The sequence below is a fragment of the Salmo salar genome, chromosome 20 (genome assembly GCF_965601325.2).
Source record: "Salmo salar chromosome 20, fSalSal1, whole genome shotgun sequence".
In the NCBI taxonomy this organism is placed as follows: domain Eukaryota; kingdom Metazoa; phylum Chordata; class Actinopteri; order Salmoniformes; family Salmonidae; genus Salmo; species Salmo salar.
This window is the reverse complement of record NC_138310.1, coordinates 43,259,899-43,272,512: the sequence shown is the minus strand read 5'-3', so window position 1 is coordinate 43,272,512 and position 12,614 is coordinate 43,259,899. Positions and strand designations below refer to the sequence as shown.

General features: G+C 43.1%; 1 protein-coding gene across 1 annotated transcript in view; it reads right to left on the bottom strand.

The window, feature by feature from the left end:
• Positions 1-12,614, bottom strand: part of rnpepl1 (arginyl aminopeptidase like 1) — a 47,512-nt gene that overhangs the window by 12,262 nt on the left and 22,636 nt on the right. Inside the window, exons 4-10 of the mRNA XM_014161944.3 lie at positions 12,409-12,525; positions 11,449-11,684; positions 10,863-10,976; positions 10,602-10,714; positions 10,402-10,510; positions 10,016-10,240; positions 9,580-9,722 (exon numbers count right to left, since the gene is read on the bottom strand). Of these exons, the coding sequence (XP_014017419.1) occupies positions 9,580-9,722; positions 10,016-10,240; positions 10,402-10,510; positions 10,602-10,714; positions 10,863-10,976; positions 11,449-11,684; positions 12,409-12,525 (1,057 nt within the window). The remainder of the gene's footprint in view (positions 1-9,579; positions 9,723-10,015; positions 10,241-10,401; positions 10,511-10,601; positions 10,715-10,862; positions 10,977-11,448; positions 11,685-12,408; positions 12,526-12,614) is intronic.

Here is a 12,614-nt window from a genome sequence, read left to right as displayed (position 1 = left end):
CCTTAAAAAGACAGGGTAGGATAGATATAGGTCTGTAGCAGTTTGGGTCTAGAGTGTCACCCCCTTTGAAGAGGTGGATGACCGCGGCAGCTTTCCAATCTTTGGGAATCTCAGACGATACGAAAGAGAGGTTGAACAGGCTAGTAATAGGGGTTGCAACAATTTCTGCAGATAATTTTAGAAAGAGAGGGTCCAGATTGTTTAGCCCGGCTGATTTGTATGGGTCCAGATTTTGCAGCTCTTTCAGAACAACAGCTATCTGGATTTGGGTGAAGGAGATGGTGGGGGCTTTGGCGGGTTGCTGTGGAGGGTGCCGGGCAGTTGACCGGGGTAGGGGTAGCAAGGTGGAAAGCATGTTCAGCCGTAGAGAAATGCTTATTGAAATTCTCAATTATAGTGGATTTATCGGTGGTAACAGTGTTTCCTAGCCTCAGAGCAGTGGGCAGCTGAGAGGAGGTGCTCTTATTCTCCATGGACTTTACAGTGTCCCAGAACTTTTTTGAGTTAGTACTACAGGATGCAAATTTCTGTTTGAAAAAGCTAGCCTTAGCTTTTCTAACTGCCTGTGTATATTTGTTCCTAACCTCCCTGAAAAGTTGCATATCACGGGGGCTATTCGATGCTAATGCAGAGCACCACAGGATGTTTTTGTGCTGGTCAAGGGCAGACAGGTCTGAAGTGAACCAAGGACTATATCTATTCCTAGTTCTAATTTTTGGGGCATGCTTATTTAAGATGGTGAGGAAGGCACTTTTAAAGAATAGCCAGGCATCATCTACTGACGGGATGAGGTCAATGTCATTCCAGGATACCCCGGCCAGGTCGATTAGAAAGGCCTGCACGCAGAAGTATTTTAGGGAGCGTTTGACAGTGACGAGGGGTGGTCGTTTGGTCGCAGACCCATTACGGATGCAGGCAATGAGGCAGTGATCGCTGAGATTTTGATTGAAAACAGCAGAGGTGTATTTGGAGGGCGAGTTAGTTAGGATGACATCTATGAGGGTGCCCGTGTTTATGTATTTGGGGTTGTACCTGGTAGGTTCATTGATAATTTGTGTGAGATTGAGGGAATCAAGCTTAGATTGTAGGATGCCGGGGTGTTAAAACCTGTTGGGGCTAGGGGGCAGTATTTGCACGGCCGGATAAAAAAACGTAACCGATTTAAACTGGTTACTACTCTTGCCCAGAAACGAGAATATGCATATAATTTGTAGATTTGGATAGAAAACACTAAAGTTTCTAAAACTGTTTGAATGGTGTCTGTGAGTATAACAGAACTCATATGGCAGGCCAACACCTGAGAAGATTCCATACAGGAAGTGCCCTGTCTGACAATTTGTTGTCCTTCTGTTGCATCTCTATCGAAAATACAGCATCTGTGCTGTAACGTGGCACTTTCTAAGGCTTCCATTGGCTCTCTAAAGCCGCCAGAAAGTGGAATGGGGTGTCTGCTGTCTCTGGGCAAAGTACAACAGCTCTGTTTGTGAGTGGTCAGCCTGGGGACAGTGAGACTGAGATGCGCGTTCACGAGAATTCTCAATTTTTTCTCTTTCAGCCTTTGAATGAATACAACGTTCCCGGTTAGAATATTATCACTATTTTACGAGAAAAATAGCATAAAAATTGATTTTAAACAGCGTTTGACATGCTTCTAAGTACGGTAATGGAATATTTTGACATTTTTTGTCACGAAATGCGCTCACGCGTCACCCTTCGGATAGTGACCTCAACGCACAAACAAAACGGAGCTATTTGAATATAACTATGGATTATTTGGAACCAAAACAACATTTATTGTTGAAGTAGAAGTCCAGGGAGTGCATTCTGACAAAGAACAGCAAAAGTAATCCAATTTTTGTAATAGTAATTCTGAGTTTAGTGAGTCCCAAACTTGGTGGGTGTCAAAATAGCTTGCCGTGATGGCCGAGCTATGTACTCAGAATATTGCAAAATGTGCTTCGCCGAAAAGCTATTTTAGAATCTGACACCGCGATTGCATAAAGGAGTTCTGTATCTATAATGCTTAAAATAATTTATGTATTTTGTGAACGTTTATCATGAGTAATTTAGTAAATTCACCGGAAGTTTTCGGTGGGTATGCTAGTTCTGAACATCACATGCTAATGTAAAAAGCTGTTTTTTGATATAAATATGAACTTTATTGAACAAAACATGCATGTATTGTATAACATAATGTCCTAGGAGTGTCATCTGATGAAGATCATCAAAGGTTAGTGCTGCATTTAGCTGTGGTTTTGGTTTTTGTGACATATATGCTTGCTTTGAAAATGGCTGTGTGATTATTTTTGGCAGGGTACTCTCCTGACATAATCTAATGTTTTGCTTTCGCTGTAAAGCCTTTTTGAAATCGGACAATGTGGTTAGATTAACCTGTTGGGGATAGGGGGCAGTATTTGCACGGCCGGATAAAAAACGTAACCGATTTAAACTGGTTACTACTCTTGCCCAGAAACGAGAATATGCATATAATTAGTTGATTTGGATAGAAAACACTAAAGTTTCTAAAACTGTTTGAATGGTGCCTGTGAGTATAACAGAACTCATATGGCAGTCAAAACCCTGAGACAAATCCTAACAGGAAGTGGAAATCTGATGTGTGGAATCACTTTCAAGCCTTTGCCATTGAAACACACAGGGACTTATTAATCATTTAGCACTTCCTAAGGCTTCCACTAGATGTCAACAGTCTTTAAAAAGTGGTTTGAGTCTTCTATGGTAGAAACTGACCCAAAGAGAGGCTTGGGAAGTTGGTCACAGGGGGAGGGCCATTACTACTATGACGCGGGCGCCCATGGGAACCCTTTTGTTCCGAAACGTTTAGTAAGACCAAGGCGAACGATTGCAATAATATTATTGAAGCTCTGGTTGAAAAAGGCCCTAAAGATTTATGTTATACAACGTTTGACATGTTTGAACGAACGTAAATATATACTTTTTGCACATTCGTGACGACAAGTCCCGCGCGCTTCAGTACATTATGAGTAGCCTTCGGAACGCGCTAACAAGAAGGAACTATTGGGACATAAATTATTAACTTTTTCGAACAAAACTACATTTGTTGTGGACCTGGGATTCCTGGAAGTGCCTTCTGATGAAGATAATCAAAGGTAAGGGAAAATTTACAATAGTATATTTGATTTTAGATGGTTCCAAGCCGGCGCTAACATGTATCGCCTAGCCTATTTTTCTGAGCATATCACGTCGTTTATTGCAAAGTGTGATTTCCCAGTAAAGTTCTTTTTAAATCTGGCAATGCGGTTGCATTCACGAGATGTTAATCTATAATTCTTTGAATGACAATATTACATTTTAACAATGTTTTCGAATAGTAATTTTGTAAATTGTAGCGCTGTTCACCGGAAGCATTTGAGGGAAAATATTTTCTGAACGTCACGCGCCGATGTAAAATGCTGTTTTTTTAATATAAATATGAACTTTATCGAACAAAAAATGCATGTATTGTGTAACATGATGTCCTAGGAGTGTCATCTGATGAAGATTGTCAAAGGTTAGTGCTGCATTTAGCTGTGTTTCTGGTATTTGTGATGCATGCTAGTTGCTTTGAAAATGGCAGTGTGATTTTTTTGGCAGGGTACTCTCCTAACATAATCTAATGTTTTGCTTTTGCTGTAAAGCCTTTTTGAAATCAGACAACGTGGTTCGATTCAGGAGAGGTGTATCTATAAAATGGTGTAAAATAGTCATATGTTTGAGAAATTGAAGTTATAGCATATAGAGGTATTTGTATTTCGCGCGACGCGATTCCACTGGCTGTTGACTAGGGTGGGACGCAAGCGTCCCACGTTCCCAGACAGGTTAACCTCTTAGATCTAGACGTTCCGCTAGCGGAACACCTGCTCCAATATCCAATGATAGGCATGGCGCGAATTACAAATTCCTCAAAAATACAAAAACTTCAATTTTTCAAACATATGACTATTTTACAGCATTTTAAAGACAAGACTCTCCTTTATCTAACCACACTGTCCGATTTCAAAAAGGCTTTACAGCGAAAGCAAAACATTAGATTATGTCAGCAGAGTACCCAGCCAGAAATAATCAGACACCCATTTTTCAAGCTAGCAAATAATGTCACAAAAAACAAAACCACAGCTAAATGCAGCACTAACCTTTGATGATCTTCATCAGATGACACGCCTAGGACATTATTTTATACAATACATGCATGTTTTGTTCAATCAAGTTCATATTTATATAAAAAAACAGCTTTTTACATTAGCATGTGACGTTCAGAACTAGCATTCCCACCGAACACTTCCGGTGAATTTACTAAATTACTCACGATAAACGTTCACAAAAAACATAACAATTATTTTAAGAATTATAGATACAGAACTCCTTTGTGCAATCGAGGTGTCCGATTTTAAAATAGCTTTTCGGTGAAAGCACATTTTGAAATATTCTGAGTAGATAGCCCAGCCATCACGGCTAGCTATTTTGACACCCACCAAGTTTGACCCTCACCAAACTCCGATTTACTATTAGAAAAGTTTGATTACCTTTGGTGTTCTTCATCAGAATGCACTCCCAGGACTGCTACTTCAATAATAAATGTTGGTTTGGTTCAAAATAATCCATAGTTATATCCAAATAGCGGCGTTTTGTTTGTGCGTTCAAGACACTATCCAAGGGTGACGAAGGGTTACGCGCCCGACGCGTTTCGTGACAAAAAAAATTCTAAATATTCCATTACCGTACTTCGAAGCATGTCAACCGCTGTTTAAAATCAATTTTTATGCCATTTTTCTCGTAAAAAAGAGATAATATTCCGACCGGGAGTGGTTTTCGTTCAAAGAGAGAGAAAGTAAACATGGAGTCGACTCGTGCACGAGCCTCAGTCTCATAGCGCGTTTGGATAGTGGCCGGTCAGAGTACTAATGTTTTTCAGCCAGGGCCTGCAAAGCCACGATTCAGCTTTTTGCCGCCTTCTGAGAGCCCATGGGAGCTGTAGGAAGTGTCACGTAACAGCAGAGATCCCCTGTTTTGGATAGAGATAATCAAGAAGGCCAAGAAATGGTCAGACAGGGTACTTCCTGTACAGAATCTTCTCAGGTTTTGGCCTGCCAAATGAGTTCTGTTATACTCACAGACACCATTCAAACAGTTTTAGAAACTTTGGAGTGTTTTCTATCCAAAGCTAATAATTATATGCATATTCTAGTTTCTGGGCAGGAGTAATAATCAGATTAAATCGGGTACGTTTTTTATCCGGCCGTGAAAATACTGCCCTCTATCCATAACAGGTTAACGAGAGTCTTGTCTTTAAAATGGTGTAAAATAGTCATATGTTTGAGAAATTGAAGTTATAGCATTTGAGATATTTGTATTTCGCGCCACGCGATTCCACTGGCTGTTGACTAGGGTGGGACGCTTGAAGTTAACCTGTTATGGCTAGGGGGCAGTATTTTCACGGCTGGATAAAAAACGTACCCGATTTAATCTGATTATTACTCCTGCCCAGAAACTAGAATATGCATATAATTATTAGCTTTGGATAGAAAACACCCTAAATTTTCTAAAACTGTTTGAATGGTGTCTGTGAGTATAACAGAACTCAAATGGCAGGTCAAAACCTGAGAGATTCCTTTACAGGAAGTGGCCTGTCTGACCATTTATTGTCTTTCTTTGACATCTCATTCCATTACAAAGGATCTCTGCTGTAATGTGACACTTCCCACGGCTCCAATAGGCTCTCAGAGCCCGGGAAAAACCTGAATGTCGTCATTCCAGCCCCAGGCTGAAACACATTATCGCCTTTCTCAAGTGGCCGATCAAGGGACTGTGGGTTTAGGCGCGTGCACTGGCCGCCCCCGTCTTTGTGTTTTTTCCTCTGTTTAGCGAAAAGGAGATTCCCGGTCGGAATATTATCGCTTTTTTACGAGATAAATTGCATAAAAATTGATTTTAAACAGCGGTTGACATGCTTCGAAGTACGGTAATGGAATATTTAGACATTTTTTGTCACGAATTGCGCCATGCAATTCTCTCAGGTTTTGACCTGCCGTTTGAGTTCTGTTATACTCACAGACACCATTCAAACAGTTTTAGAAACTTCAGAGTGTTTTCTATCCTAAGCTAATAATTATATGCATATTCTAGTTTCTGGGCAGGAGTAATAATCAGATTAAATCGGGTACGTTTTTTATCCAGCCGTGAAAATACTGCCCCCTAGCCATAACAGGTTAACTTCAAGCGTCCCACCCTAGTCAACAGCCAGTGGAATCGCGTGGCGCGAAATACAAATATCTCAAATGCTATAACTTCAATTTCTCAAACATATGACTATTTTACACCATTTTAAAGACAAGACTCTCGTTAACCTGTTATGGATAGAGGGCAGTATTTTCACGGCCGGATAAAAAACGTACCCGATTTAATCTGATTATTACTCCTGCCCAGAAACTAGAATATGCATATAATTATTAGCTTTGGATAGAAAACACTCCAAAGTTTCTAAAACTGTTTGAATGGTGTCTGTGAGTATAACAGAACTCTGATTTACCATTTCGGATAGTTTCTGGAACGCACGAACAAAACGCCGCTATTCGGATATAACGATGGATTATTTTGGACCAAACCAACATTTGTTATTGAAGTAGCAGTCCTGGGAGTGCATTCTGACGAAGACAACAAAAGGTAATCAAACTTTTGTAATAGTAAATCTGATTTTGGTGAAGGCTAAACTTGCCGGGTGTCTAAATAGCTAGCCCGTGATGGCTGGGCTATGTACTTAGAATATTGCAAAATGTGCTTTCACCAAAAAGCTATTTTAAAATCGGACATATCGAGTGCATAGAGGAGTTCTGTATCTATAATTCTTAAAATAATTGTTATGCTTTTTGTGAACGTTTATCGTGAGTAATTTAGTAAATTGTTACAAGATGTACAGGAGTGGGGATAAAACACATCCCTGAGGAGAGCCTGTGTTGGTATTGCGTATATCCGACACGTGGGGACCTATTTTGACTCGCTGTGAGCGTTGGCTCAGGAAGTCCAACAGCCACAAAACCAGCCCCCCCATCTAAGGAGAAGTCCCAAATGAGTCTTAGCGCCAGAATGTAAGGCTGGATTGTGTTGAAGGCAGAAGAAAAGTCAACAAACGGTACCCTGACATGGGATTTGGCACCGTCTAGATGTCTATAGACCATGTTAAGGAGGGTAAGAATGGCATTATAAACTCCTCTGCTAGGCTGATAGGCAAACTGAAATGGGTCGAGAAGCTTCTGGGTGACTCTGAGAATATGACTTTTCACAAGTTTCTCAATGCATTTCATTACTATGGATGTCAAGGCAACAGGGCGGTAGTCATTCAGCACAGAGGGATTAGATGCTTTAGGAACTGGTATAACTATTGAGTTTTTCCACAATACTGGCACGTGTTGCTGGTCGAGGGAGGATTGGAAAATGTCTAAAAACACTAGCCAATTGTTCAGCACAGTGCTTTAACACATGTCCACTTATTTTGTCCGGGCCTGGGCTTTTGTATGCATTACATCCCCTGAACAACTTTAAAAACGTCAGACTGTTTAACAACTCTCTCAAACATTTGTAATGATGCTTCCATTTGTTTTACCTCCGACACAAAGTTGTCTGATTCAAATCTTGAGAAGAAAACATTCAGTTCATTAGCCATGTTCTGGCCCTCATATCCCCCAAGGTCAGCACTGGTTTTTTTCCCCTGCCTATGTGGGGGGCACTAGCCATGTTCTGGCCCTCATATCCCCCAAGGTCAGCACTGGTTTTTCCCCTGCCTATGTGGGGGGCACTAGCCATGTTCTGGCCCTCATATCCCCCAAGGTCAGCACTAGTTTTTCCCCTGCCTATGTGGGGAGCACTAGCCATGGATTTAATCCCTCGCCAGGCCACCCTTGCGTTTCCTGAGGAGAGGGTCCTCTCCACCCTTTGCTTGTATGCCTCCTTGTCCACCAGTATCTGCCTTTTGATCTCACATTGTACATCTCTTAAAGCCTGTCTATCAACCTCAGCATAAACTGCCTTCTTCCTATCAAGTAGTGATTTTGGATGTTTTGATACCCAAGGCTTATTGTTAGGGAAGATTTTACAGGTTTTAGTAGGCACAACTGACTCAACACAGAAGTTTACATAGTCTGAAATAACATCTGTGAGTTCATCAAGATCAGAGCTGCTGTCCTCAAATACCTCCCACATAGTACAGTCAAAACACCCCTGGAGACAAGTGATACTGTTGTCATTCCAGATCTGGACAGTTTTAACTGTGGGTTTCTCCCTCTCCAGGAGCCGACAGTAGATTGGCCTGAGGTAGACCACATTGTGGTCTGATGTCCCCAGGGGAGGTCTGTTGGTAGCAGAGAACGCCTTTGGTATTGTCCCATAGCACAAATCAAGAGTCCTATTTTTCCTAGTGTGACATTTCACATACTGGTGGTATGTGCGCTGGACTTTGTGCAAGGTACAGTTGTTAAAATCCCCTAAAATAAATTTGAGTGCGTCGGGGGAGATGGATTCCAGTTTCTGTGACAGATTATAAATAATCTGATGCCTTTGTTATATTAGCTTTCGGTTGAATGTACACAACGGTAACAAACAATTGGGGGAACTCACGGGGCAGATAGTAAGGTTGCAGTGGCACAGAAAAAATTCTATGTCGGGGGTACAGAGTCTCTCTCTTACCAGGATCCATTTACACCACTGGTCCCTGACAAGCAGGCAGACGCCCCCGCCGTGAAGATCCATTTACACCACTGGTCCCTGACAAGCAGGCAGACGCCCCCGCCGTGAAGATCCATTTACACCACTGGTCCCTGACAAGCAGGCAGACGCCCCCGCCGTGAAGATCCATTTACACCACTGGTCCCTGACAAGCAGGCAGACGCCCCCACCGTGAAGATCCATTTACACCACTGGTCCCTGACAAGCTGGCAGACGCCCCCGCCGTGAAGATCCATTTACACCACTGGTCCCTGACAAGCAGGCAGACGCCCCCACCGTGAAGTTTCCCTGAGACTGTCAGATCACGGTCCGCTCTGACCAGAGTGAAGCCGGCCGGCTCCACTTCTCTGTCCGGGACTCTGTCATCCAGCCAAGTCTCAGTAAATGCCAGCAAACAGGCCTCCCGATATTCATGTTGGAAGCGCAGATTTGCTTTCCCCCTTAGTGACTGGGCATTAAATCAGCAAGGTGGTAAGTAAGGGAAGTTTGTTCTTACATTTTTTAAGTCTTTGTCTGATTCCACCGCGTTTTCCACGTTTGCATTTGGGTTTGTAATCCACTCGCAGACAATCAGGGATTAGATGGGCCATTGGGATATCCATCGCGTTTGTATTTGAGTTGCATTGTAGTAAGAACTCCCTGCTGTATTGGATTCCGCTGTCAGCAGCATCGCTCACTTTGGAATTTGTTCAGATTTCTCTCTAGAGAAACTGCACATTGAGCTCACAGAAAAAAACTGAATGAAATGGAATTCAAATAATTAAACCGACATCGGTCAATTTGTAAAAATTGAAATAGGGTGCCATTTGGGACGTTCCCTCTCCGTCTGGTTCAGTCACCACTCACGTGTTTGTGCAGGAAGCCGCGGATGCGGGGCAGGTCCGGGTAGAAGCTGTTCCGCACCACGATCTGCAGCCAGCGGATCCGCACCTCAGCGTTCATCTCATCCAGCTGGGCCGAGTAGCAGCGTGACAACTGACCCATAACATCTGACACACACACACAAACATCCCATCACTCTCTGGGGTAGCTTGATTTACGCAACATTTTACTTGGTATAACGGAACCAATGGAATAGTCCCAAAAAAATGCAGAAATACACAGCGCTCATGTATTTGAAGCCAGGGCCCATATAAATAAAGCGTCTCAGAGTAGGAGTGCTGATCAAGGATCAGGTCCCCCCTCTCCAAGTCTTATTATTATCTGAAAGGGAAAGCATATCTTAAATCAGCACTCCTACAGTAACACGCTTGATACATATGGCTCATGGTCTGGTACCTACCGTGTGAGAGGGGCGAGCGGTCCAACAGTCTGTCCAGGAAGAGAACGGTCTGGAAGGTGCTCCAAGAGGAGAGGTTAAAGTTTGCGATGGCCTCAGGGTCCGGGGGTTCGCTGGCCCACAGGTCACACAGACTCTGGACGGGACCGGTCAGAACCCCCCCGGCCGAGAGGTCCGGTTCGCACAGAGGGGGGCCACAACCGTTCAGCCACCGCTCAAACTCCAACCCTGAGAGGGAGAAGAGAGAGGAACAGGTATATACCTTTTCAGTTCTGTGGGTTCACACAAAAACAGAGAATAATTTGACAATGCTATCCAGCACTTGAACAAGTTGGGTGGATGTAAATGAACCTTTTCCCATGAACTGGTAATGTGAGTGACAGACTCACCCTCTCTCTGTGCCACACAGCTCTCCTTCAGCTCCGGGAAGAAGCCCAAGAAGAAATCGAGCAGGTCCTGGGCCACAACACTGCTGAACTTAAACTGCTCTATGTAGGCCTGAGAGAACATGACACACTTTCAAGTGATGTGGTGTGTCTGTGTGTGTGTGTGTGTGTGTGTGTGTGTATCTGTGTGTTCATGCTCTTACCCTCAGGAAGCTGTCGAAGCGCTTGACATTGCCACAGAGTTGAGAGAGGTACGAGACGAAGCAAAAGCCTTTCTCATAAGTGAACAAGTTCATCAGACTACTGGGATTAATACCTAAGGGAAGAAAAGAAACAGATGAGGGAGAGAGAATGAAAGACAAGAAAACAGAGTAGTCCTCATTTAAAAAATAAAATGTTATTTGTGAAGCACAATTACAGACTACTTGTGTGTGTGCGTGCGTTTATCCATCTTTCACCCGTACCTGGCTCAAATTTGACCTGCAGCTTGCTGACAGGGTTGTTGTCTCCTAGGAGACGCATCTGTCTGTGCAGGGCGTCTAGACGGAACACCGTCTCCAGACAGGTGAAGGCCTCACCTTGGGAAACACAGGGACGAGGGATTAGCTGTTGGCATGTTTGTTTGTGTGTGTCTGTGTGTGTGTGTGTGTAGTGATACACCTCTGTACTTAGGTGTGTATGCTGTATATACACACCATATGCACCATGTGGAGCGGCAGGTAGCCTAGTGGTTAGAGCGTTGGGCCAGTAACCGAAAGGTTGCTGGATCAAATCCCCGAGATGACAAGGTAAACATCGGTTGTTCTGCGCCTGAACAAGGCAGTTTACCCACTGTTCCCCGGTAGGCCATCATTGTAAATAAGAATTTGTTCTTAACTTAAAAGGTTACATTTTAAAAGGTTACACATACATACCATACTACTACTACTATACTATATATATATATATATATATATATATATATATATATATATATGCACAAAGGTATATATATATATATATATACCTTTGTGCCTAGGTGTGTGTGTGAGCGTGCGTATGTATACACACCGTAGGCCTCGGTAGTGATGCGTCTCTGTGCGTAGGTGGCCAGTCCCTCGCTCAGCCACATCTCTTCCCAGGTGGCGTTGGTGACCGCGTTGCCGAACCAGCCATGGGCAATCTCGTGGATGACGTCGATGAGCAGGAACTCCCGGCTCTCCAGGATGGAGGAGATGATGAAGGTGAGGCAGGGGTTCTCCATGGCCACGATGGGGAACGACGGAGGCAGGAACACTATGTCGTACCTGTGTGTGACCAGGGTGGCGGAATGATACGAGGGTTGTCATGTGGTCAATTCAGGGCTGCTTACCAAATTACACACTTTTCCTTATAGTGTGCAATACTTTTGATGTCAAACGAAGTGCACTATACAAGGAATAGGGTGAAAGTAGTGCACTATATAGGGAATACGGTGCCATTTGGGACGCAGACCGGGAAGTGCATTGAAATTCAATTTATGAATTGTACAACTCTCATTAGGACAAAACAGAACTTTTTGACATGAAATGTAGTTTTCTGGTTTGTTCTCTTCTATAGAATGTTTTGTATGGTTTCAGTTCCATCTTCCCTCTCCCTAGCATGACTTAAAAGCCCTGTAAAGTTAACAATTCATGTAAACTTGTAGATATGGAGAATTTGTATCTGTAACTGCAAACACTGTACAATTTAAATCTGAAGATTGTCTAGCCATGTGAATTTGGCACTTAAGTGTATTTTGGGGATTGTGTGTGTTCTGTCTGTACTCTATATTATTAATTGGTATGGCTAGCTAACCAAATCAACTCGACCAAATACTACAGAGGCCGTGGATAAACAGACACTCCAACTCACCCAGGCCTAAGGGACAGAGTATCTGAAGTGTGTGTATGCATAAGTATTTCACAAAAACTTGACCTGTACCCTCATGCATTGTTCTATATTTGATGTTGAGATTCTTGTGTGAGGCAAAAATAAATGTATTGCTCTAACCTTCCCCACACATAGGGTCCGAAGAGGTCCTCGGCCACATTCAGCCAACGCTCCACGCTACCCCCTAGCTTGCTCACAGCACAGGTCAGTATACACGGCTCTGCCCACACCCGGCTCCTGCCAGAGGAAGATAACAGGGATGTATTCATTAGTGCAAACCATAGCAAAAACCTTTGCAACAAAAACGTTTCTTTTGTACAAGTTCA